The 27,369-nt window shown below is 36.1% G+C and overlaps 5 protein-coding genes and 1 non-coding gene across 7 annotated transcripts; 4 read left to right on the top strand and 2 right to left on the bottom strand.

Annotated features, from left to right (window-relative positions):
• The first annotated feature begins 52 nt into the window (after positions 1–52).
• On the top strand, positions 53–139 carry TRNAY-GUA (transfer RNA tyrosine (anticodon GUA)). The gene is given in 2 exon segments: positions 53–89; positions 104–139. It is a non-coding gene; the product is annotated as a tRNA-Tyr (tRNA).
• LOC125218920 (actin-related protein 2/3 complex subunit 4) lies at positions 95–3,899 on the top strand. The gene is made up of 8 exons (XM_089068185.1): positions 95–248; positions 340–405; positions 502–554; positions 1,122–1,149; positions 1,644–1,718; positions 2,258–2,362; positions 3,093–3,182; positions 3,523–3,899. The coding sequence occupies exons 1-8, from the start codon at positions 246–248 to the stop codon at positions 3,610–3,612; spliced, it is 510 nt and encodes a 169-aa protein (XP_088924311.1). The 5' UTR covers positions 95–245; the 3' UTR covers positions 3,613–3,899.
• Positions 3,900–4,847: 948 nt separating this feature from the next.
• On the bottom strand, positions 4,848–5,637 carry LOC125185572 (uncharacterized). The gene is made up of 2 exons (XM_048082125.1): positions 5,521–5,637; positions 4,848–5,322 (listed from the first exon to the last, which is right to left on the bottom strand). The coding sequence occupies exons 1-2, from the start codon at positions 5,603–5,605 to the stop codon at positions 4,964–4,966; spliced, it is 444 nt and encodes a 147-aa protein (XP_047938082.1). The 5' UTR covers positions 5,606–5,637; the 3' UTR covers positions 4,848–4,963.
• Positions 5,638–8,103: 2,466 nt separating this feature from the next.
• LOC125221541 (O-fucosyltransferase 1-like) lies at positions 8,104–14,052 on the top strand. Of its 2 annotated transcripts, none has more exons than XM_089069012.1 (10): positions 8,104–8,289; positions 8,382–8,562; positions 8,639–8,786; positions 9,060–9,138; positions 9,263–9,333; positions 10,414–10,502; positions 10,755–10,878; positions 10,956–11,239; positions 11,860–11,989; positions 12,815–14,052. In XM_089069012.1, the coding sequence occupies exons 2-10, from the start codon at positions 8,555–8,557 to the stop codon at positions 13,427–13,429; spliced, it is 1,548 nt and encodes a 515-aa protein (XP_088925138.1). In that variant the 5' UTR covers positions 8,104–8,289; positions 8,382–8,554; the 3' UTR covers positions 13,430–14,052. The 2 variants fall into 2 exon arrangements, with proteins under 2 accessions (XP_088925138.1, XP_088925142.1); XM_089069016.1 differs by having other exon boundaries at positions 8,105–8,289; positions 8,642–8,786.
• Positions 14,053–14,184: 132 nt separating this feature from the next.
• Positions 14,185–20,242, bottom strand: LOC125221542 (uncharacterized). Its single transcript, XM_048123661.2, has 9 exons — positions 19,807–20,242; positions 19,354–19,446; positions 18,907–19,011; positions 18,027–18,176; positions 17,745–17,843; positions 17,525–17,653; positions 16,312–16,491; positions 14,839–14,955; positions 14,185–14,490 (listed from the first exon to the last, which is right to left on the bottom strand). The coding sequence occupies exons 1-9, from the start codon at positions 20,128–20,130 to the stop codon at positions 14,335–14,337; spliced, it is 1,353 nt and encodes a 450-aa protein (XP_047979618.1). The 5' UTR covers positions 20,131–20,242; the 3' UTR covers positions 14,185–14,334.
• Positions 20,243–21,679: 1,437 nt separating this feature from the next.
• Positions 21,680–27,149, top strand: LOC125217776 (splicing factor Cactin-like). The gene is made up of 11 exons (XM_048119310.2): positions 21,680–22,014; positions 22,089–22,186; positions 23,027–23,126; positions 23,863–23,997; positions 24,086–24,226; positions 24,398–24,493; positions 24,591–24,875; positions 24,960–25,256; positions 26,065–26,235; positions 26,420–26,686; positions 26,816–27,149. Exons 1-11 carry the CDS (start codon positions 21,793–21,795, stop codon positions 26,933–26,935), a joined length of 1,932 nt encoding a protein of 643 aa, XP_047975267.1. The 5' UTR covers positions 21,680–21,792; the 3' UTR covers positions 26,936–27,149.
• The last annotated feature ends 220 nt before the right edge of the window (positions 27,150–27,369 follow it).

Raw genomic sequence — 27,369 nt, 5'->3', positions numbered from 1 at the left:
CCATAATTGCATATATCAAATATTAAGATCTTAAATTGCTCGATGCCTCAAACCGACCTTAGCTCAGTTGGTAGAGCGGAGGACTGTAGTCGTTTCAGCTGTCATCCTTAGGTCACTGGTTCGAATCCGGTAGGTCGGAATTTAATTTTTTTAACCATTTTTTTTCAATTTTTGAAATATGACAAAATTCATCCCCAAAATCCAAGATCCGTCATTGCTCTTCCACATTTTCTGATCGCGCGATTATGGTGAGATTTTTTCTTGTAAATATTTTCCCACGCATTTAGCTCTTGCCATGTCGATGTTTCTTTCATTTTGATTCGGTTTGTATAATTGCAGGCGAACTCATTGCGGTTGTACCTAACATGCATTCGGAACACTCTAGACGCCGCCTTGTGCTTGCAGGTGCGTTTTTATTCATTTTTACTCAAATTTATCTCAGTTTGTTATTTTTTTTATTTGATCTTTTTGTAATTCTTTGTTTTGGTTTGGTTTCTGTAGAATTTCCCATGTCAGGAAGTGGAGAGGCACAATAAGCCAGAAGTTGAGCTCAAGTATGTATTTTGTAGAAAATAGTAATCAAATTATTTACTTCCATTTGGTGTATTGAACTGAATAAGATTTCGTTTTAGGATTTGGTGCAATAATGTTGTTTCAATTGGAGTAAGAAATTATTGTTGAATTTGGGAAAGAGGGGGATAGGTAATAAGAGGAAATGATGTCCAACTGGAGATTGTGTTATGGGATTTGGCTATTATGTGAAAATTAGTGTTAGTGAATCAGTTGGCTAGGCATGATTTGTCTTTGAATCTGTTCTTAGACGTTGGCATCGACATGTCACTCTTGTCGTTGAAGCTTAGGGAAAATCTCAGAATTGTCCCAATTTTGGCTCAGACTCCATTTTAAAACTACATGAGCAGATTGGGATGTAATGTAAAACTTTGTATTCGGCCATCTATGTTGGATAATGAACTATCTATTACTACTTCTCTCTATAATATGTAATGACTGGCATCAGAATGTCTATTCAGTTCATGAATTAATATAATATCCAGGATTATCTAATACTCCGTATGTAATTAGTTACATGGAAAACTTCATCACTTGCTTTGTGGTTTCAGGACCAGTCCGGAGCTTCTACTGAATCCAGTAAGAATTCTTGTTGCCTCCTTATGCTGCAACTTTTGCCACTTGTCATTGTTTTTTTATTGGTCTAAACTTTGAAGTAATAAGATCGGGTAGTCTATGGTCCTCTAGTAAGTGAAAACAAACTTGAATTGGTGGAGGAAGGTCTTGGTAAGGGGGATTTGGGTTAACTTTTCCCCTGCTATGTGTATGTTCACATAATCACATTAAAATTTATGTACAGGAGCATCATTCAGTAACATTGCGAAAGTGTGTTAGAGCAGTAGATTAAATCATCTTCTGAACAAGCCCCCTAGCAAAAGCTTTTTGATAAATTAAATGGACTTCTTTGAACTGGAGGTTGACAATTTTAAGTGATCAAGCCATGTCCACTAAAGTAGATATGGCTTAGGAGTTTAACATTGGATAATTCTTTCGTAGTAAGCAGTTTTTTTTTTATTTTGTCTTTGAGTTACTTTTTGCTTGATTTTGCTTACTTTATCTGTCTCCGGATCCAGGTTCTGATATGTAGAAATGAAGCTGAGAAATGTTTGATAGAAACATCTATAAATTCGTTGCGTATAAGCCTTAAGGTAAATTCTGGTAAGCTTCATATATTCATTGTCTACTTCTGTGCTTATTGGCAAAATACAAACCATTTTTGAAGGTTACACTATCTCAACTTAGTTGTCTATTTAATTGCTTCACCTTTTCAAAAACTGAGTAAGAGTTTGCTAATCATAATTTTCATGGCCTTGTAAAGACTCTGCATTTTATGCCAGATGTTGCTGATTAGTTATACATTTATCCTCTGTTGATACCGGTCCATACCTTTATGAGTCCTGTTGAACTTCCGCAAAATTCAAGATGGTTATATGCTCATCTCAAAAAAAACATTCTTTGGTTTAATGTGCATAATTTATATGGTAGGCCTGTCTTTAGTTTGGTTAAAAGAAGGGGTGGGGGAAAGGGTGATGATAGTGCTGATTATTGAAATTAATGGTTACTGAAGCTGTTACGATTGTGAATTTGTCAGCTGTGTTAAGGAGGGCATGTGACTTATGTAGGCCCGAACTTTTAATTCGTAGTTAATATGAGAAACCTGACACTCTTATTGTCGTTTTTGTTATAGGTTAAGCAGTCAGATGAACTTGAGAACATACTGACAAAGAAGTTTCTTAGATTTTTGTCCATGAGAGCAGAAGCATTTCAAGTATTAAGAAGAAAACCTGTGCAGGTTTGCCATATTCCTGTAGTACTATAAGCTCGTAGTCGTTGTCAAGCATCGGAACCAATATTAACTGATATATATTCTGCCATTCTAGTTTTTCACTAAAAACTCAGTGGTTTGATAAGTACACGTGTTTCTAACTATGATGGACAAATATTGGTTTTGCAAGTAAACTACACTTGCAACTGGACTTCAGGGATAAAAAAACTTTCTCATATTTCTCTCACTTGGATGAGCAAAATGAAAAACTTTAGAACGCTTTGAGGGCTTGGTATATCTTTTGCTATAATGCCTATTAGTCATTAATGTCAATGCCATCTTTTTCTAGGGAGCCATCTTTCTTATTATTGCCCACATACAGCACTTGTCCGGATCAAAATACTTTTGCAATAACCTTTCAAAACAAGAGATACATAAATCAGGGTCCAATCTTTATAATATAGAAACAAGTGATGACACAAAAAAGAGGAAAAAAAGGAATGTTAATGAACTTGTAGTCTAATGCTCCATTAAGTTGGTAGTGGAAGCTTACGGCACAAAATTTTGGAGCTATTGGAATTGTGTACACTATCTTTCATTATTTTCTTATTTAGAGTTTCCGCACGTTCTTAATGGTTGTTGGTTTTCTCAACAGTGTATTACACTCGGGTTAGGAAGGATATCAGTTTTGCTAACCTTGTTTTACCAAGACATACCCTTACAATCTGTATTCCTTCGAATTTGTTTGGTTCATCAGGGGTATGACATCAGTTTTCTCATCACCAACTATCACTGCGAGGACATGCAGAAGCGGAAACTGATAGAATTTATAGTTCAGTTCATGGAGGTAATTTTCTTTTATTTTCTCTTAGCCTCTTATACTCTAATGCCACGCGACCATATCAATACAAGACTTGTTTGACAAACCATAATTAAATTATCACACGACATTTTCTTTTTTAAATGATTGAATATAAACCTAATGTTCAGCTGTGTTTGGTTGTTTGCATTTGTTAATTATTTCTCTAGGTAAGAAAACCATAAATACACATCTCAATGCAAATCTGTTTCATGTTTATGCTTAGTTTCACACCAACTAACTATCTCATAAACCATTATGCTGAATCCCGAAAGAAGAGGGAAAAAATGAAGACTTCTAACTCCTCATTGCCATCTCTGAACTGCAGGACATCGATAAAGAGATTAGTGAACTGAAACTGTCTGTGAACACACGAGGGAGGCTCGTTGCTACGGAGTTCCTGAAGCAATTCATATGACTACTTCACTATTGGCTGAGGCAAAACCCCATCTTGTAGCATATTCTGGGAAAAGCAGTTCCTAATTGCATTGATGTGAAGCTTTGAGATGAAATTTATGAATCATAATATATAAAAGTGTGTATATTTATAAGATTTGAGACATTATAGTGTACTTATTTTGGTTTATGAGGATAGTTAGTAATTTTGCATATTTGGGTTTTATTTATTTAATATATGTTGCAATTCTAAGTGCTGAACAAATTAACTGTATGAGATATATAATGATTTAATTTGATTTTCCTTCACGTTTTTTTCTCATTAATTCTCTTAGCATTGTAACTATCACATTAGAGTTCTTCACATATTTTAGGCTTGTTTAAAATTTTGAAAATCCCGTTACTTATTTGATCAAAAATGGTTCTGATATTCCGAAGTAATGTAATAATTCGTACATACTCCATAAATTCAGAATATTTAACTTTTCAAAGCGTGTGGATTAGATTATCCATAAATTCTTTTTTAAATTTTCTTCGATTTCTGGAATATCTATTTAATATTTAAACATTATCATTATTATTGTGAGCCCCATTTGCTATTTTATACTCAAATTTTATTGGTAGTAGAAAGTAAATGTATACTTTAAGGCGAAGCAGACCTACATATTTACCAAACGCAATTTTTTTTCCTGCTGAAATTAAGTCTAAAACACAAAAATTGCTTTGTTTTTTTCCTTCCAAAAATTGGTAATTCTAAGAGTTAAAAAGACAACCTAGATTTTATGCACATATATTTCATTTCTTAAAATTTACTATATACACTAACTAACCTTCTAGATAACTTGAACTTTCAACTTATACACTAAAATAATGTTGCGACATATCAACGGTGGATTTAGGGGGTAAGAGGGGGCGGGCCGCCTCATAGATCATCACCAAACAATGCTTCATGATTTTCCCTTAAAGTCGATCAGAAACGACATGGTTGCCCAACTTGTAGTTTTCTTAACAAACAAGGTCGTTTCAAGATTTTTTTTTTTTTTAAAGAGATAGCCTTATGTTCGCGCATGATGGGCACACACTCACATATGTTTTCGTTTTCTTTAACCTATGTTGTGAAATTATAATTTTACCACAATATCCTCCTCACTTGTTCATTTTGAGATTCAAATCACTTTATTCCAATAATTGATCAGCTATAGTTGGGTGCATCTTTGATGCACATGTATGATGTTATTATTTTTTATACTAGGTAAGTAAATAATAATAGTACACCCTTTTTTATTAGTATAATGTAACAACTGATTTCACAATTTAAACACAACAATGAGAAAGAAGTTTGATGTGGCACATCTTATTGAACTATGATTTGCCTAATTTGCCTTCTCTTCACCAGCATAGTTGCAGCAACGACAACAACCGTGACGGCAGGACCCACCACCATATCCCCCGCCACGGCCTCCTCCGCCACCACGGCCATATCCGCCCCCACTACCACTACCACCCCCATTACCGCCTCCGTATCCACCCCCACTACCACTTCCACTTCCACCTCCGTATCCGCCCCCACTACCACTACCACTACCACTTCCGCCCCCATATCCTCCGCCTCCACCACTGCCACCACCTCCGCCACTACCACCGCCTCCGCCATTGCCACCGCCTCCACCTCCTCCGTTTCCTCCGCCTCCGCCATATTGATCTCCGTAGTTGTCATCATCGACCGTATTGTCTGAAAATTAGCATGCACAAAAAATAGAAACATTATTATCTCGAAATTTTGGACTCAAAATTTAGAATATATAAGTGCTACCAAAACAATTTTTTGCGTCTACTAAACGTGTATATCAAATTAACAACAATAATAAAATTATAATAGTGACAATATCAATTGCCAATAAACATAAGAGTACTAAAGAGAAGAACCTACCAGAGTCAAAGGAGTGTGCCAGTTGTGAAGAAATCAAAAGAAACATAACTAAGAAAAAACCTATCAAAGCAACTTTGAAAGCCATCTCTCTGTGAAGTACTAATAAATTTGATGATAATTTTGTAACATTTGCCTTCTCTATATATATTGATATCAAGCGATAGACTTATAGAAGTTTTAGTGCAGAAGAGGACCAAAATTAGGTGGCTGTTACAAATTAAGACTCGTTGACAAACCAATTTTATATTCACTAATTAAATTATATTCAAATATTCATAATTACATATTTGGTCAATAGATGGATGCATTGTTCTTTCTCTTTCATATAGATATGTAGCGTGCACAAGATGTAAATACTAACCATATAGGGATGAAGTAGCAGGAATAATATTATACCTAAATATATATATTCTTACCCTAAAGATTTAGGCTAAAATTTTATCTTGAAATAGAAACTATAAATTATATGTGAAATATGATTAATTCTATATAAAATACAATGAACTTGCGGTGGAAAATGATGGAGTTATCTATATCAATTTTAATTTTAAAATAATTTACTAATTTATTTTATACTACTATACTAAATGTAAGATAATAATATTTTTATATAAAATATTCCATTGACCAATTATAATAGCTTAAACTACACGTATTATGCATGATATTAAGTGTGGTCCATTTTACTACTATAAAATATGAGTGACATTAATAATTATGTGATGATAAAATAATTAATCAAAATTAGGCAAACCAAAAAATCATTGTTCTTTGAGCTTACATATTCTTTTGATTCATTCAAAAAATCATTGTTTCCAATAAAAATTTCTGTGTGTATTAACGTTTGAAAGTGTAGTTTTGCTAGCCATTGTGAGTGGACTAGGATTTGTTTGCTTGCTTAATTTTAGTACTAGTATAATTCCAAGGCTTTGATATGTAGTGTGGTATATGGAATCATTGGAATGTAGTGTTTTCTTAAATTTGTTTGGGAAAAGTATATTTTTCCAGCTGCACTGTGGTCATTTATAAAGACTGCAACTTGAACTACTTTTTTCATTAATCATTACTAAAATCAAGCTGAACTTTTGCTAACCTTAAAGACTGCAACCTATACTAGTTTGTTTGTGCTACTTACGTAATTCACCTACAACCACCGAACTACTAATGTCACAGTTCACCAAATTGCTCACAGCTATCATTTGCATTGCACTTTCAACTGGGGACGACAAAAATGAAGCGTTAACTTGCCTTCGCAAGCCAACGTGCACGAGTGTTAACTTGTTCAACATGTCTTCTTAGTTAAGCTGAGCTGCAGTGCCTTCTATTGAGCCTTTGGTTTCTGAAACTTCACATATCCGAAAATTCCCAAGAAATAGTCTACCTTTGGATCCCATCCCCGTTGCTGAGCACAACAGTACATCAAGAACGCATTGGCAAAGTATGAGTTGAACCCCATGCAAATGTGCCACTCTCCACAGCCCTCGGGATTGAAGTACCAACGAGAAATGTCCTTGCAAAACAGACGGTTGACATGCCAGTAGAGACTAGGCTTGCAATGTACAGCTTTGCAAGTCACTTAGCTGATCAGTCTTCTGTGACAAAATAGTACTTTAATGATAGCAAATCATATAGATAAATCATAAACCTAGACTCATTTTAATTAGCATCCAATCGCTGCCAATTGAAAGTAGTATCATATATGTGAAGTACACAGAGCCTCTTCTCAAAGCGCTGTCTTAATCAATTCACGAGACCAATGAGTGCTAAAAGGATGCCTGGAGCGATCGAGATGGTATTGAAAAACTCTGCAAATAAGACGAGTGCACGTAATTTGGCTCACACCACTCATGTGTAGATGTGACAGGACCCCAGAAACTTGACACACCATCTGCCATACCTCAGGCAGGTGGGATTTTCCTCTTCAGAGAATGCCTCAGGACTTGGAACAATTTCCACTAATCCTACTGGAAAATGCAAGCAGAAGAAGCCATGCAAGTGTACAAGCAATAGTGTTTACTGAACATTGCTTTTCTTCACAACCATTTTAGGAAGCTGAAAAGGATCAATACAAATCACTCAACACGATATTCATACTTCCATAGCGAAGGCGAATGGCTTTGCTTAGTGCAAGGTAGTTTCCATTCTTCGGTCAGGAAATGCATTTTAGACTAGTTAAAACACAGAGGCACATACTTCTCCATTCACCATCAATTTAAAAAAAAACGGAAGATCCATAAATATTGTGGTTGATAATTCGAAAGTTTTAACTGATCCAAGGGTGGCAGAATTGCTTACTTGCTCAATGGATCAGCCCTGACAATAACATAAAACTTCTAATAGCAGTCAAAATCCCCAACAATAAAGAGGGGTAGCAAAGACTGCCTCTGTTCAACTCTACATATCCACAAGCTTTTACAGATACTGAAAAACTAGTTAACAAATCAGTTATGATGCATTCTCCAAATCACTAGGGGAAAATTGAGAAAACAACATAGAGAAGCAAATAGATATACTTGTTGATTAATTTCTACACATTACAAAAAAAAAAAAAAAATAGTTTTTTTTTTTTTGAAAAAAAAGGAACCTTCACTTTCACTCATCGATGTGCAATTCCATCACAACAAATTCTGCATAGAACACCACAAAAAGGATTCACCTTTCCAAACGGATCTGGACGGACACACCGGAAAACTTCAAATTCCGCCGGATTGATGCAGTTTCACCGCCGTATGCGTACAAATCAATCTGCATTCCCACGCGCAACTGAAGGCATTCAATGATCTCCTCTCTCTCTCTCTCTGAACAATTTTCAGTTTATTTAGTTTCGCGGAATTCCAAAATGCTTGATTTTGGCATGCTAGGATTTCTTCCCACGCGTGGCGCCGCGCGTGGCGGGAGTTCACATCTGAACCGTTGGATCTAACCGGCAAAAGGATCCGACCCGTCGGGAGTGAGTTCATAGCCAATACTGAAGAGCAGAATTACAGCTGAATTTCAAACTTTCCTTCATCTATCGGCTGAATAAGCTTCCAAAATGAGAAGGTGGAAAAAATGTACATGCATTTGATTCAATTTTAGCTCGGATCCGGTGAGCTGAATGTGTTTTGAAATGTGACAGCAGGCCGGGGCATCGGCACCAATCAAAGCAATCCGGAGTTAAGGGCATGTTTGGAAGACTATCGTTTGCTGTAATCGTTCTGGTGATCTGCACTGTTTCGCTATGGTCCACTGTAAAAAGCACCACGCGATCCATCTCTCGATCAGAGGTACATAATTTTTGGGGTTTTACTTAGCTGAAGTTATTGGCGCGCAGAAATTTGCTAATTTTTATTGAAATTGAAATTGAAATTGAAAATGCAGGGAATTGGAGATAACAGAATTTAGGGCTACTTTTTTCTAACATAGTAGTAGCTGCTTTTGTAGTTAGGAACTACTAAGAATTACCTATTCCAATACTAGAAGATTATATGCCTTAGTGATGAGGACTCATTGAAACTAGAGTACATTGTGCTTAGCTATTATACTTTTTTGATAAGCAGATTGAAGTTGATGCACTTTGGGATACAGCTGCTTCTGGTGGATGGAGGCCATCATCTGCTCCGAGATCTGATTGGCCCCGTATGATTTTCTTTAAGTTTTTGTTCTCTGTTGCATTTTTTGTGTTCTCTTGAATATGTGCATCTGTTTTGGTTTATTGTTGTTCATATGTGGTGTTGTTCTTTCTGTCAATCTGCCTGTGCAGCTCCTCCAGCAGAAACTAATGGGTACTTACGAGTTCGTTGTAATGGTGGCCTCAATCAGCAAAGAAGTGCGGTAAGTAATATGGTCTTAGCAAGATTTCATAATTGTGCTCATGTTTGCAATAATTTCTTGATATTTGAATAACATCAATTATTTATCCTATAGACGTTCGGACTTCCTCTGGGTTGAATAACATCAAAAAATTATGCACTCATCACGTGCCATTTATTTAATTTTGAAATCTAGGGGCGTATAAAGAGCTCAAGGATTTTGGGACCCTTAAAATGGAATTCAGTCTATGCTTCTTGTATGATTCCTTAAGTTATCTGGACACTCGTTTGCCCTTTATTAGTTGTCCTACAGATAATTAACTTGAAAGCTAGTTCAAGTTTTGAACAACTACCTATTCTACTTTCTTAGGTGATTGTACTACTTAATTCAAATTCATAAAGAAAAAAAAGGTATTCTTCACTTTCTTTCACCATTTGACAGATGCAGAGTCTGGGTTTATTAGTTTAGAATATTTTTCAGTTACTTTCCACGTTTTGAATATGTACATACGAAGCTTGGAGAAACTTTCTTCGATACAATTTTCTTGGAATAAAAGTGACTTCGCTTTTTTTATGTACTTAATCAGTGGATTTATATCTTTTCAGCTGCTGTTAGAAATGCAACTCTTGTGTTTTTGGTTAATTACCATGCTTCATGTTTACCAATTAGAGACTCATAAGATTATTCAAATTTAGGCAGACACCATCTTCTTCAGTTTCAGAGATTTAATATTCAGACTAAAGCTTGTCTGTATACCATTTACATTTTTTGGTTATAAAACGATAACAATTTTTGCAAAGATCGGCATGAAAGACCCTCAGAGCATGCAACTGTTGGCTATTGACTCTTGATCAATCTTTGGCTGCTCTATTTTCTTATTTCTGTTTATGAATTCCACTCATGACATCATTTTTATGAAGATCTTGTATCAGCATCGTAGATAATACAGTGAAAACTTATCATCCTCCAGTTGACTTGATAGAGTAAGAAGAGAACATTTTGGTTTATATTATCAGAAAAAAGAATTTCTCATCTTGAATTTATAATTTGTTGGTGAAATTTGTAAATCATCTGATTCGGTTCCCTCATATGGTATTCTAGATCTGTAATGCTGTGCTAGCTGCTCGAATCATGAATGCTACTCTTGTGCTTCCTGAACTGGATGCAAATTCCTTCTGGCATGATGACAGGTGCCAATTTCTAAAACAATGTGTCATATATACATGTTGTACTTTTCATGGGATCTTCTGTTCTGGAGCTTTAGTATCTACAATCTCTTCACTAGCCCATGGTGGTGAATGAAATGAGTATCAACTCATAGTCAAATAAAGAGGCTTTATTCACTGTCCAGAAAAGCTGAGTCCTTTAAAGGAGCTCCTGCATTCAATCTTATTTCATCGCAACTGAGTCTTTGTGTGTATGTTATATATGTTCTTCCGCAGTGGTTTTCATGGTGTTTATGATGTCGAGCATTTTATCAAGTCACTGAAATATGATGTACGAATAGTAGAAAGCATTCCGGAAGTCAAGAAAAATGGGAAGACCAAGAAGCTGAAAGCTTTTCAGGTGAAGCTCTTTATCATTGGATAAATTTTGCAAGATGCATTTTTCACTGTTAGATACTGACAGATGTTTTTGTTCAGATACGGCCTCCTAGAGATGCTTCCGTCAGTTGGTATACAACAGATGCTTTAGCAAAGATGAAAGAGCATGGTGCTATTTATCTTACACCATTCTCACATCGTTTGGCAGAAGAGATCGATAACCCTGAGTACCAGCGCCTAAGGTGCAGAGTGAATTATCATGCCTTACGGTTTAAGCCTCACATTATGGAGCTCAGCAACTCAATTGTGAATAGACTCCGTGCACAAGGTCATTTCATGGCCATACATCTTCGATTTGAGATGGATATGCTGTCATTTGCTGGGTAAGTTCCTATATGGTTCCACTGAAATTGAAGATGAGGAAGTCAGGAATAAATTGTTCCAAATCTTTGGTTACTTTAATGTAATATGGAGTAAATTGTTTCAAATTTTGGTTACTTTTATGTTTTCTTTCTCATTTGTTGTTTATAGGAACAAAGTGAGCTGGATGAGAATTGGCTAATTTTGACTTGTTGGCACTTGTATCACAAGCTAGTAAATATGCCTTGTGTCAATTAAAAGTCATTTAGCTAGAGAACATTTAAGGAGTGGTCCATTTATTCATGATGATAGCCTGAACTAACATAAAATAACGTATATTTATGTAAAAATTAAGTCTTCAGTAATTATATATATTACCTCTGTCACAAAAAATTTGACACATTGTGGGCGCAGTCACGAGTTATAATAAAATGGTTGGTGGTTAGGGTCCCACTTTAAATGTGTGTTGAGCTGTGTGGATCCTACTGCTATAGATGGACCATGGCAAATATTTCTTGGATCCGAAAAGGAAACTGTGGCAAATTTTTCGTTGACGGAAGGAGTATATAGTTTTATCTCTAATAAAAGGAAAAGATATGCATATGTAACAAGTTCAAGCCATGCAACTTCTGTTATCTTTCAGGTGTTTTGATATTTTTACTCCTGAAGAACAAAAGGTCCTGAAGAAATACAGGGAGGAAAATTTTGCACCAAAAAAACTTGTTTACAGTGAAAGAAGGGCGATTGGAAAATGTCCTCTAACTCCAGAAGAGGTAATCCTTCAACTTGTCAAATTATATTCACCATCATTTGCATGTTTGAGGTATATCAAGTAGTATAAAAAAAAATTGTGGCTTACTGGTGATGTACCTTATGCTTCTTTTAGTTTAACTTCCACATGATCTTCCATTCTCTCAAAAGAAACAAAATGCTTGTACCATAACTAATGTGGCAGAAGAATATCACATAAGATTATGATTTACACTTTTGCTGGTGTAGTGGCTAGTTGCTTCCTTTCCTAGTTAGCATTGTCGGTGCCTCTTTCTGTGAAAGAAGTAACACAATCCTCTTAAACATGAAAAAGCATTTTGCTCTAGTATATTTGCAGAAACCTTTTAAGCAGCATGGAAAATTGGAACGGTTAACCTATCAAAGAAATTCAACTCTTTTACCTGAATACTATCAAAAGTTTTGTGCATAATTTTCTATAAATTCTGCTTCCCATCTATCCATAATAATGCTGGTAAATCAAATTTTGGTCTCTCTATTTTTTGCTTTCTTTTTATCTATTATGGTTGTGATGGCAGTTTATAATAAAGATCACTTGTCATGAATTGAATCTCTTGACGTGCAATCTACTAATGAAAGGCCATGATAAATATGGTATTTGGGCTAGTTACTAGTACTAGGCTAGAATATAATCAACGAAAGACCATGATAAAGAAGGATCAAAGTAAACAAATTGCAGATTCATCACCAAGCTGCATAATATGGTATTTGGGCTAGTTATTGGGATTAACTCGATTTATACGGACTAATAGTACAATCATTATAGCATAATTATCAATTCATTGAAATGATACTTTAATGACCTGCAGGTTGGTCTGATCTTGCGATCTATGGGTTTTGACAACTCGACCAGAATATTCCTTGCAGCTGGCGAACTTTTTGGTGGTGAACGGTTTATGAAGCCTTTCCGGTCTTTGTTCCCTCGCCTTGAGAACCACATTTCATTAGACACCAGTGGTGAACTTGGCAAGAATAGTCGTGGTTTGGTGGGGTCTGCTGTGGATTATATGGTCTGTCTGCTCTCAGACATATTCATGCCAACATATGATGGGCCCAGCAACTTCGCAAATAATCTTCTTGGCCACCGCCTATATTATGGTTTCCGTACAAACATAATACCTGACAGAAAAGCGCTTGCTCCTATCTTCATTGAGAGGGAGAAGGGGCATACAGCTGGTTTTGAAGAATCTGTTAGGCGCGTAATGCAAAACACGAACTTTGGCGGGCCTCACAAGCGGGTCCAGCCCGAGTCATTTTACACGAATTCATGGCCAGAGTGCTTTTGTCAGATGTCAGCAGCCAATCCAGCCGACAAATGTCCACCCGATAATGTCCTGGATATCTTGGACAGCCAGTTGGATAAAGGAGGAAACGATGATCCTGAATCTGCCACTTCAAACTCAACATCCATCGTTGGAAAGTAGGATTACATACGAGCACTAATTAGGACAAGTCCAGAATCCCTAGAGCTATATCATGATGCCAAAATGCAGCTATTGGTGGTATTCCAATTTGGCTCTGCAGCTGCAGGTACTCCAATTCTTCTGTTACTGTTTGCATCTTATAGAGATCAATACTCCGTTCACAAAAAAAATGCCACAATTTTGTTTTTCGGTCCGTCCACTACTCACCACACGTTAAAAGCGGGACCCTTACTCCATTCTCACACCACCAACAATTATATCAAGACCGATGGCATCCACAACGTGACAGATTTCAGATGGAAGAAATACGTTGTGCGATGCTTTCGTCTATTGGCCGATTGTTTCTTTGGCATCTTCGGAAGCCTCTACATGGACTGAGCCGGTGGGTGAAGTAGAGGAGGGTTCAGAGTGGTATATTTTGATGTAAGCATATTTTACTGAATCTGGGCAAGTGTTCGTTTAGGATGATTTTTAATGGAGTTTGTGTTGCTTATTCAAGTTTATTCTAATCTGCATTGTATTCTTTCTTTTTTCTGGGTGAAATAGTGAGTTATCCAAAGAAAATGAACTAGACTATTGTATTCTTTCTGATTCGACCACTATATCTAACATCATTACCTATATGAACTCAGACTTATCATTTGATTTATTTAAGAGAGTGTTTATTTTAAGTGTTGTATTGAATAAAATCAGACTGGGGTAGGTTTGGTTTAACAAATTAGATACTACTGAGTTTTATGAATGTTGTCACAGCATTAATATCAAATAATCTTACATTAATTCAATCTCCAAACAAGTTAATTTAAAAACATGTTCAAATTCCTAGCAAACCACATTTACATCCAGCAGTTTTACAAAAGGACATGAAGAATATTTGATGAAATATCCGAAAATCTGACGCAAGATCAGAGAACCCGCAGCTTGTTGGCAACATAGAGAAGGTGGCTGATGTTTGTTGATGGGTAATTCTGCAGCAGCTTAAGATTCGAAGTGAAGTCACCAGCAAGTAGACGCTTCCGCACAATAATTAGCATTGCACAACAAACTCGCAGCAGCGTTTCCTGCAATTCATTTATTTGTTGCTCGTTAATTCAACTTGATCGATATAAGTGATGCCAGAAAGAGGGAATGAACATTGCAAATTGCAAGTTTAATAATCAGCAAGAGAGTGAATGAACATGGCAAATTGCAAGTTTAATGTATTGGTGAATCAGCTGATTCGACAAAAACACTACCAGCACATTTAAAAGAGCTTTAGTCATCAAAAAGTGTTATTTAACTTGTTTCATCTCCAGATTTAAATTTAATGATATCTTTGCACGGATCAATTTTCTTAAGCACTTACGTCTTGATTAATAATATGCAAGAGACAAAATTAGATAATCGATACTAAGAATAGATCGGCTTACTTGAGGACCATCGGGGTCACTTAATAGTGTATCCCAGATTATGAGACTGTCTGTGAAAGTAAATTCTTGAGTCAAAAGGAGTGTAATCCATCTGAATGCATAAAACTGTGGGTTGACCTGCAACACAACCACATGAGCAATATTAAAAACAATTCATCGGCTATACTCCTAACAGTCAACCATAGTTACAGGGTGCATGAAGTGCATCGTATCTCTGGCCCGGTTTATGTAAACAACTTGAGCAGCACACATTGGTGGTGTGAGCAAAATATGAATGATTTGAGAAAAAAAAAACAAGAAACAAAAGTAGTAAAAGGTAAAAGAGAGGGATAACTTGGTTTGAACAATGGGTCCTCAAACATGTGCATAATCAAATACATAGCTTTATCAACATGGTCATAAACAAAACTCAAATCATTCACCTTGCAAATTGACAACAATAAGAGTTCTAATTCCATAGGTCAAATCTAGTCCTAGTTGCATGAAACAAAAAATCAACATGATAGTAAGTCTTCTCATGCTCATATTGAACATCATTATTTTGCTAACTGATGATTGACCTCTCTAGTGCCCCTTAAATTGGATTTATTCCTCTTCCTCAGCCACAACTGGACATGTGGTATATATAGGTAAGCTAGAGTTCTTGACATTGCCCTCAATTATGTAAAGTTTAATTCAGTTGGATTTCAAATCCTAATTACTTAGTTCCAAGTCTAGAAATCTAGAAACTCCTATAATACCAGATAGTAACTAATAGTCCAATAATCAACCATAATGACAAGATCATGGCAAGTCATAAAGACATGATCATGGATTCGAACCGTTCTCCATAACAACTATTCTGGAAGCAAAATATTACAGGTAATAGAATGAATTGGCAATATTTCTGGGCAACGATAGTTCCAATAGCCTTGATGAAGTAAAATCTATTAGGCTTACTCAGTGCAGTGGAAGTTGTTAAGATGACTTCCTCTCAGTTTGCTAAATAGGAATCAAATACTAGATTACTAACATAGTCAAATGAAAAAAAGATTTGTAGATAATATAACAATAAATGAAAGAACCATGTTACAGGCGAATATAGTTCGTGATGTGTAATCTCTTGCACTATTAAATCATTAATTGGGTGCTGCACCAAAAATGAGATGGCCACATTGCATTTTACTTCAACAAACAATAACGGTGTTGATTCCTCTTGTGCTCTATTGTGAGTCTCCATTTTTCCTAATATCAAGGAATATGACATGGATTTCTCATATTTAAACCACTGAGTTTGATACCCTTTTCTGAGAAGCTACAAAAAACTAACAACTCTGACGATGAAATGTCACTTTTGAATAATACAAGATCAGTATCTCAAGTTTTCAAATAGGTTAACTTTAATCATTCATATTCAGTATGCATTTAATCTAGAAAATCTGAGGATGGGTATAATTTATTGTCTACTATCAAGCGGTAAGCAGTGAATCTTACTTTGGATGTGAACTCAAGATGACGCCAGAGCTCCTCATCGTGATCCTTAAGAAGTTGTGATAACCTTGTAATGGTAGCACGGATACCCACAACACTGTTATCAAGTTGCTGAACAAAATTGTCCCTGAACCCACTCAATAACTCCACAAAGCAGAAGAAAGTGTCTGCTTCAGCACAAACCTGCATAATTGCCAAAAGAAAATGGTAACTGTAAAGAAACCTAACATGAATACGCAATAATAAATCAGCCCTAGCTCCACAAGAAAGAAACCACATAAAATTGTTTTATTCCCGCTTGAAACAACATTTGAGAGTTGCAAACATACATACATATTGCACATGTCTATACCGGTTAGCTTTACTGTTTGGCCATAATTTTGAGTTTCTCCTATCAATTAATAAGCATGTCATTTTGGCTATAAGGTGAGCAGAAGAACCTATTATTTGAACATTCAAGTTAATAAAAAGTTAATGACTACAAATGGCAATGCGATGTTAAAGAGCCCTAATTATGTTATATTCATGTTGGACTTGTTAGCCAATTTAAACTATAGGTCCTGATTAGTTTATCATGAGTAATACCATATTCAGAGCCCCTATTATGTTAAGACTCTTGTTGAACTAGCTACGCTATTCAGATCATAGGCTTCACATTACTTTACAATGAATTATACCACATAAGCTCTCAAGCACCAGGAGTTGTCACACACTCAGACAATCTACAGTGTGAGTTCAATACGTCAGTGTGGCAGATCATACTGAAAGACTGCGTGTAGGGTTACTCTAAAGAACTCGGTTCATTCACAAATCAAAACCTACAAAAACATATTTTGTTATCTCTTTTCATCGTAGTTTATCTCGTTTGTTGTATAGTGGGACATTGGGTGGTTAAACTAAGTGCTTTTACTGAGGCCCAGACAATTTTTAATTATTGAGCCCTGAAACTAATACAAATGTAAAGAAGAAAAAGCCATAATATGCTCACATGAATATGCAGAAGACAGGGATGGAATAATGTTAACATCATGTCCAGCGGTAGAAAATGAAAAGGCGCCAATGTGATTTAAAAGTATATAAAGTTTATATTTCAGATCAGAGAATAACTTAACAAGCTTATTTTTTAATTCATTTGTGTAAACAACTTCTAAGGGAAAAGGTTACTCTAGGTCATATTAACCAAAAATGTAAAGCAGCATCGAGAAACATAGGTTACCGCATTCTCCTCACTAGGATCACTTTTGAAGATATAATATAATGGCGCCAATATTTCATTCATCCCTTGCACATATCTTATTCCCGGATTTAGCTTCGCAAAAACAATCAATATGCTTCGTAAAGCCTCCTGAAAAGAAAAACATGCGTAGGGGAAGGAAAATAAATATGTATTACTACCAGCTATAAGAAAAATGAAAAAGAATTGATTCTAGGTTCACCTGGTTGGATTTAGCAAAAGCTGAGTCTCCTGAGAAAAAGTGTATGTCTGGATGTGTCCGCATAACATCCCGGTCAATTTGTTCCACGACCTCTGTCTCCTACAAGTAATACATGCCGGTGTTACAAAGAACTAGAGCTTGGATTGGCATGAACTATTAGGGATGTTGTTTGGGACAACTTTAGAGTTGAGACTAAGAATTTCCATATTCGAGCATGAGAATGTGCATAGGTAGCATCAGAAGTGTGAAATGACGTCTTATGAAGATGCTATATAATTCTACCTGGAAGAACTGATTCCATATGCTAGTCTTCCCAAGACTTAAGGGATGCTCTCCATGACTTATCTCTGATCTTGAGAGGAATCGTGGACTGCCTGTATCCGATTGATGGTTCTCAGGACTCTCCTCTTCCAGTCTCCTTGCAATCTCTGACTAACTAGCCATGAAAACAGTTGAGAACATTTCGAAAGATTGAAGATGGTAAAAAAAATTCCACGGGTTATTTTTTTATTTTTTCCACAGTATTCATTCATTTTAAACAACACAGTTTTAAAAAGCACTCTGCTCATTTGTAATGCTCTGGTGTGTTTGCAGAAACAGATAAACCACAAATCACTTGAACAGATGAGAACGAAATGAACATCAAAAGCTGAAGCAATACAATGTGGCCATGTGGGTTCTAATATAGAAAGGTAAACGAACTCAGCATGTAATTATCAGCACGTAGTAGAAAGATTGAGCAGTTCAACAATTCAGGAGTGAAAATATCGAACAAAAGAGATTCTCAGCTAGTGACATTTTTTTATGAAAATAAAGGATCAACTTTATTTCTCTCAGAGATCAACCTTACTTGATCATTTACCAGTTCACAATTTAACTTTATTCTCTTTTCACAAAGTTTTCCTGCTTATGCATAAAAGGGGCCAGCACGCCAAACATGCAGCAATGTCCAAATGACAAAAGGAATAACATGGCATGACTTCAATAGAAATATTTCTCACAACTCACCATAAATCCATTTTTTGCTATCTGTTTAATCCCGACTTCAAAAAATAAGTTTATTGCTTTTCCAGGTGCAAAGGTACAGGTGCAAAGGTATATCTCAGATGGAGGCAATATTAAATATTTACATCTTTTAGCTAAGTAATTTTTGAAGACTTACAGGATTCACTAGCAGCTCCTCTTTAAATTGCTTATACTGAGATCGTTTTTTGGCCAATTCTGAAGACCAGAGTGAGTGATCAGCTGGTAGATACCCCAATAGTACCTGCAAAGAATCCATATTCCTTGGAGTCATATACATACTCTACGTAAAATGAGAAGCGCTGCTTACATTCACTTATTTGACTTTTTAGGACTATCTCTGATTTTGGTTGGGAACCTACTTCTAATTTCTGTTACGTTCAAGTTCGGCGTGCCAACTTAGACTATCAAGAAACCCTAGGTTGCACAAGCATCAGGCCCACAAATTCACAATTTCCTTCAAGATGGTTTTATTCTCGGGGAGGATGGTGATATCAATTGTGAGCATGGAAAATAACTTATCATTTAATAATGGCATCATCTGTAACTCAGCTGCATTAACATATTACCAAACCCACAACCATACCTTCCACACCATTGCGCGAATACCAGCTCCATCAGGTAGGCCCTGTAACGCTAGTCTCCGTATTTCGCCTACATTTATAACCTTCTTTGACAACTACATATACCAATAAAACTTCAGTGAATAAACACCAATATTTGAATATCATCCACATAACAACGATGTATCAACACAAATGCCAGCATAAAAGAATCGATAACATCAGTATGAATTATGAAATGCCTAAATGTTTTCCTTTGCAATTTATCACTCTTAAGCTGAATCAAATCATGACAGATAGAAACGACCAATACACTGTGACTAATGATACTATACATGCAAAGCACGAAAGCCAGTTGTGCACAAATGTTATAACAGTATGCTGATTTTCCTCCAACAAAAAGTCAATTTCATGAATCATACCTAATTTTACTAGAATTTCAAAAAAAATAAAAAAACAATTCCAGCACCAAAAACCTCGTTCAAAATCTGATTCTGCCGAGTGACGTCCTTGACAGAAGGAGACGCCTCTGCTGCAGGAGCGGAGCAATCCGATGACCGGCCGTCCGCCTCATCACTGCAGCACGGACTCGCATTGTTCTCCGAAGCACCGCCCAGCGGATCCCTGCCTTCTCGATTGGCGTCGTGAGAGGCGGGAGAGGACACCTCCGGCTTAGGCGGCGGCGGCCTCTCGGCGGGTGGCGGCGGAGACGGAGGCGGCGGGTCGGCGGCGGCGTGATGCGGCGAGGGAGCGGACCAGAGAGAGCTGTTGAGCCAATCGGGGACGCGTTTGTTCATCATAATCGGCGGCGAGATCGGATTGGGAATTGGATCGAAGAGGAGCTACAGATGAATTGAAATTGGAGTGAGTGGAATTTCGATTATTTGGAAGCCGAACCTACGTGTGCTTGGGGAAATGGGGAACAGTCAGAAATGTTACTTCCTCCGTCCCATATAAGTTGAGACAAAACTTTTGAATACGAAGATTAATAATTTGTAGTATTAAATAAATAGGAGCAATGAAAAAATAGGAAAGACTAGAGAGAGTAAAGTAAATAATGGAATAAAGTAAGAATGATTAGATGTTTTGTCTTTTGTTAAAAAAAAATGACTTAATTTTGTTGAGACGGACTAAAAAGGAATACGACTCAACTTTTATGAGACTAAGAAAGTACTAATAATAAGTTAAAACATTTTTTTCATGTTTAACCACATATGTTCCAAATCATAGAATCGGATTAATGTATTACACGGATGTGCCGATTAAAGCCGAGAGCCTCCAACAGGTTTTTGAACCCATAACATGGCAACAATTCAAATCCAAGGGAGGGCATGATTTTACCTTTCCTTTATAAAAAATTATTCTACAAGAAAAGGGGTATTTGAAAATGTATTTTATCCTGTTTAGTTTTGTGAATTATTTCAATGAAAAAGTATAAAGTTAATTATTTTTTTTGTCTTTCAATTTATCTCTTCTCTTGAAGTTTATTGTATATTTAACTTTTAGAAAAGGTAAACAAAAATTTATCTTCTCAATTTACCTTTCCCCTTAAAGATGTTTCAATGATGTTGGTTAATGACAAGTCTTCAAGAATGGGCATATCCAAATTTAATCTCTAGTTAAACTCATCGACATTATACTACGGAGTATCAAATAGTGGGAAAAGAATTAGATCAGATGACCTACAAGAATTAAAAATCTCCATGTTAGTAATTTTTCTTTCGTATATTTAAGTATTTGATAAAATATCGTCCACATAACATTCAAACCATGGATGGGTAAGGATAATTTTTAGAAATTCAGATTCGAATCAAAGGGTGAAATGACAAGATTATCGAGTTTTCGTATAAAAAAGAAGAAATGCAATAATAGCAATCTATTTGTTCATTAGGGTTATGCATAAGATCATCTATTGAGAATTTATACATGTCTAATGCATTATAGTATGAAAATTTCGTGAATGAAATATTCGATTTTCAAAAGTTATACTATGAGATTCTCATAAATCATTTCAATATATCCCTAACAATGTAGTGCTACAAATGATGGTGGCTAACGTGGTACATGAGACCCTTCCTATTAAACAAATAAACTTATCACACTTTGATAGAAATTAATTTTAGTGAACCCAAATTATGTTTAAAAAATATAACTATTTCTCGTAGAAGAATGTTGTATACTTATTTTTTATATATGAACATGCAATTTCAATCCAATATTTTCAAATAATTTGTTAGGCTTGATTTGGCCCATTCGACTAGATCCAATAATGTTTATTCCATAGAATTTTTATAATTTAAATATGATAATAGCATATTAATAAATTCCAATTATAATTTTAATCCCAATCCCAATTCCAATTCCAATTCCAATTCCAATTTGAAAACTGAGTTAGAAGTATTATAAAACTGAGTTGAAGTATTTCGTGAAGGAATTCCGAAATCCACCTTACGAATTGAAGAATGCCGCGGCGACGCTACTCCGACGATTCCTCGTCGGAATCACCATCCGATTCCGACCGAAGGAGTGGTAAACGGCGCCGTTCCGAGTCCGAATCCAAGCGCAGGCGGCGGCGGGATTCCGACTCCGATTCCGACGCGCCATCCAAGAGAAAGAGTAGCAGTAAGCGGAAGATTACCGAGGATGAGATTACTGAGTATCTCGCCAAGAAGGCTCAGAAGAAGGTACGTTATTCCCCTAATTTGATTTTGAGTTATTTGTATGTAGGTTATTGTCTTCTGATTTCTTGGCCACGCAGGCTATGAAAGTTGCGAAGAAATTGAAGTTGCAGAGCAAAGACGTTTCCGGTTATTCTAATGATTCAAATCCTTTTGGTGATTCAAATTTGAATGAAAAGTGAGTCCCAATCTTTGTTATTAATTTCATAGATTCAGTTAGTTATGAAGCTTCTTCCATTGCTGCATAGGGATACTTAAAAGTTAATACGAAAACGCTGAGTACAGAAGTAACTGGAACAAGTTTAACTCACCGTCTCACCCTTGCAGCATCAATAGTTGTACTGCTGATGGTATAACTTAACTCCTCGAAAATTAGGGTTCAATGTATATTGCCATATACTATGATCTTATCGTACTAGTGAAAGATGCAATGTTAGATGGGTTAAATGTTTTCCTGAATTTTAGGGTTTAGGGTTTAATAGTTGTACTGCTGATGGTATAACTTAACTCCTCGAAAATTAGGGATCAATGTATATTGCAATGTTATCAAAGAGATATGGCGGCGCATGGCGCTATGGCATGGCGTTCAGTGGTGGAAACGCCATAGCACCATGTCACTGCCATAGCACCACCATATCCGACATTTGACAACATTGCGTGTGTACTGCATTTAGGAATGGGGCACTATGCAAGAAACATGGAGGTTAGAGTTGTATTTTATGCTTTATTAATTGTTTAAAGTGTTTAGATGTAATATTTTTAATATTTTTTTAATTTTTGAATTATATGTAAATATATAAGTATTATTTTATTTATTTAATTATTGACCGCGATATCCACCATACTAATACGCCATATCCCTGTGGCGGATTTTAGGCAAACCGCCATAAGCCGCCATACTAGACTGATAACAGTGGTATATTGCCATATACTTGATCTTATCGTACTAGTGAAAGATGCAATGTTCGATGGGTTAAATGTTTTCCTGAATTTTAATTTTAAATTATTTCAATTTCAGATTTGTGTGGAGAAAGAAGATTGAGAAGGATGTGTCACAGGGTGTGCCACTTGATGAGTTCTCTCTAAAATCAGAGAAGAAGAGGCAGAAGGAAAGAAAGGTAGGGTTGCTACTTTACTCATGTGTACTTTTGTAAAGTCTTGGTGTAGTTAGAAAAATACCTTCTGATATGTCTGGTTCTTTAGGGCATAATGCATATAGAGTACCTTTAACTCAGTGGTTGCTTAATTATTGTAGTTGAGCTAATACTGTATATGTAGTAGAAACAACATAAAGAAAGGGTAGAAAAATAATGGGATTCTTTGTTTGGCAATGTTCCATCTACTAATCATCTGTAAGAGGATGTAAATATTTCCTCTAGGTATAATGATACCCTGAATGGCTGTATTGAACTTTACCATGCTTTTTCCGCCTAACATCTGAGTTTTAACAAATTCACTTGCACGTTTAACCCAAAGTTAAAATGTTTTTTTTTTTTTCTCCTTTTTGTATGCATTTGATTCCCAGGCCCTTGACGTTCATACAATGTGTCCTGGCTGCAATTTCTAGTATAATCATAGAATTGCAGAATTTCATATGTTTTGAAAAGCTCAATGATTATTTTCATATGTTTTGAGAACTTAGTGAACTAGATTAAGTGGAATTGGGCCAACTGGAAACTAATTGTAAACGTCCCACATTCCCTTTATATTGCAGTCTTGACACTCTCATATTTCGTGACTACTTGATGGAGTTTCATTTTAGTCTATGCATTTGTTCTCTTAATTTGCTACTACTACTTTACACCCTTGATAGAGTTACATATTAAGCTGTGCATGTGTTGTCTTCTTTTGTAGGCTGAGATTGAAAAAGTTAAAAAGAGAAGAGAAGAAAGGGCTATTGAGAAAGCCCAACGTGAGGAAGAGATGGCTTTACTGGCTAGGGAGCGAGCACGAGCTGAATTCCAAGACTGGGAGAAGAAAGAAGAAGAGGCAAATCATTAAATTCCATTACAGTTATTTCCTTTTATTCTTTTTCAAGATTTAACTAGATTCTGATTCATAATATTTTTGTTTGCAGTTTCATTTTGATCAAAGCAAAATCAGATCAGAGATTCGATTACGTGAAGGTCGTATGAAGCCGATTGACATTCTCACTAAACATCTAGATCATTCTGATGACTTTGAGATAGATATAAATGAACCGTACATGGTCTTCAAGGTAAAGATTAGTACTAATATATCTAAAGTTTTTGCGTCTTGTCATGTACTTTTTTGATGTTCTATAAAGCTCGTCTACACTTTTATTGCACTACACTTTTAAAGGGAAGACTGTTTGTGACCTTCTCTTGGCAGTTATGATGTTTTGACAGAAAATTTGTTTATTTTTTAGGGCTTGACCGTTAAAGAAATGGAAGAGCTTCATAATGACATAAAGATGCACCTTGATTTAGACAGAGCCACCCCTACACATGTAGTATATTGGGAGGTACTATATAGCTTTCTAATTCTATCTATTTTTCCTCTTTCAAGTATTATGAACGTAAATTCAGGATTTTTCACACCCTTATGTAAATGGATAACAGGCACTTTCAGTAGTTTCTGAATGGGAACTAGCTGAAGCCAGGAAAAAAGATGCACTAGATCGTGCAAGAGTGCGAGGAGAGAAATTACCTCCAGAGATGATAGGTGAAGAACGAGGATTACACATGAGCATTGAAGCTGATGTTAAAAGTCTGTTGCAGGGCAAAACCTATAGTGAATTAGAAGCCATGCAATCCCAGATTGAATCACAAATGAGATCTGGGACTGCGAAAGTGGTTGAATACTGGGAAGCTATCCTTAAACGACTCCGTATTTACAAAGCAAAGGTGATTTTTTAAATCCTGGGATTCTGGTATTTGGGGAATCATGTAAAATTTCAGTTAGCCTTGACATCTTACTGTGAATCACAGGCTTTATTGAAGGAATTCCATACAAGCATGCTGCGCAGGCATTTGGAACGCCTAGAGACCCCATCTGAGGGTGAAAATATCAAGACAGAACCGGCTCAAGAACTTGATGAGCAGGAGTCTGATCAAGATATGGAGGTTACGGAGTATGCAGGTGCTACAGCCTCTCCGGCACCTGTAACGGAAGTGGAGGCCCCAGACGAAGAAGAACCAGCTGGATCATATTCACCACAACTATTGCATGGTGACGAAGATGAAGAAGAAGACGCAATTGACCCTGAAGAGGACAAAGCTATTTTGGTAAGTTGGCTTTAGTTTGTGTATATTTATGCTTGGATGAGTTTTGAAGAAGAACTGAAGAAGTATGTGAAAAATAGTGCTTTGCATTTGGCCATTTCTTTTTTGCTGCATCCTTTTTTTCCCTTCAGAATGGGGAGAGGAAAATGAGAGGGGATGTCTGGAGGGAACCTGGGGCTTATGTTTACCAATCCTCTCTCTTGCTTGCTCTATCCCTCACTGTCAACCCTCAGTGCTTGGATCCTTATTACCGATCAACAATGCCTGTTGTGTTTCTGTTAAGTTATCACCTGTGGGTTTTTTTTTTTTTTATCAAATTCTAATAGATTAATTAAAATTGCCCCCACGTATTATAACTCTGGAGATATCTTAGAATTTGTTTCTCATCAGTAGTACTCATCCATTGATTAATTTGTTGAGTCAAGTTCCCTAACTTGTGAGGGGATTCATACACATTGTTCTTCCTAACTACCTGTCTTCTCAAATAACACACCCATAACTCTTTGCAATCCTTATCAGATCATTAGCAGGATTATATCTTATTTTTTACTTTAGAATTTATTGCTGAGAGTTTTCTAGGTTCTTCGAGATTGGATTCTAAAGCTCAATCGCCCCTCAGTGTTTTTTTTTTTTCATTCTTATTTTAAATGTCTCTGAATTATTTTTGCAGCTGAAGTACTTTGTGAGTTTCACTTGGTCTTTTCTTAGTTGGGATTTCTGATCATGTCTGAGTCTGATAATTAGATATACATTCACTGGCTACAGCTTGTACTTACATATAAGCTCATCATGTTTGCATTTGTCTGTACAGGAGAGGAAGCGTATTGCTGTAAAAGAAGACCGCCGCATCCAAGAAATCTCTTCGAGACAGAATCCGCCAGAGGATAATAACTTTGAGAGAAGTGCCATGAAAACCATGGGGGCAATGGAAGAAGGAGATGTCGTGTTTGGCTCTAGTGATGAGATCAACCTCGATTCTCAGGTACGCTTCAGTTAACTGTACTTTTGTTTCAGAGCAAATTTGATATTTCAGGAATTTCTTCGATCTAACATGATTTTACACTGATGCACGCTTCAGTTAACTGTACTTTTATTTCAGAGCAAATTTGATGTTTCAGGAATTTCTTCGATCTAACATGATTTTACACTGATGCCTGTGGTTATAGGTGTACTGGTGGCATGATAAATACCGACCAAGAAAGCCAAAGTACTTTAACCGCGTACATACTGGTTATGAGTGGAATAAGTATAACCAGACACATTACGACCATGACAATCCTCCCCCCAAAATAGTTCAAGGTTATAAATTCAACATCTTCTATCCAGATCTAGTCGATAAACAAAAGGCGCCCAACTACACCATCGAGAAAGATGGTGATAGTGGTGAGACCTGCATCATCAGGTTCCATGCAGGGCCGCCGTATGAAGACATAGTATGTTATCTGCACTCTCTTTCTTTTTCAGTTTTTATATGCAAATTTGGTTCTCCATTAACGGCCTGTCTAAAAAGAAGAAAAGAAACTTCCTGCAAAATCCACTTACCTTTGTTGTGACGCGTGCAGGCATTTCGTATCGTCAATAAGGAGTGGGAGTATTCACATAAAAAAGGATTCAAATGTACGTTTGAACGGGGAATCCTGCATGTCTACTTCAACTTCAAAAGGTACCGCTATCGTCGTTGATCTTCTTCACAAAAAAATTGGAGTTGTAAGTATTGTGATACTAGTTAGAAATTTGGAGCTGCTGCTGATACTGTAATCATGTGATTGTTCTTAAAAATATACTACTATATTTTTTGAAAGATCTTCAAAAATCAACACAAACTCCCTTTTTTTTTGGGGATTATACGTTTGATGTGTGTAAATTTGAATTTGAATAGATCGAATAAATTCGTTATGCCTATAGATTCAAAATTTGGATAGTTGTTGTGATCGAATATTCAAATTTTATTTCATTTTTAATTGTTGGTGTAAATTAAAGACAACGTTAATAATATTTTTAAAAATAACAAATTTTATTAAAAACAAAATAAAACATCCTACATTAAAAAAACAAGATAAAGATAGATAAAAACTTAGAAAACAACAGAAACGCATGTCAATGGGAATGAGATATA

Source organism: Salvia hispanica, chromosome 1 (assembly GCF_029641045.1).
Source record: "Salvia hispanica isolate PSC_SH4W2 chromosome 1, Shi_PSC_v1, whole genome shotgun sequence".
Taxonomy (NCBI): Eukaryota; Viridiplantae; Streptophyta; class Magnoliopsida; order Lamiales; family Lamiaceae; genus Salvia; species Salvia hispanica.
The sequence above is the reverse complement of the archived record's forward strand: the minus strand, read 5'-3'. Positions and strand labels throughout refer to the sequence as shown.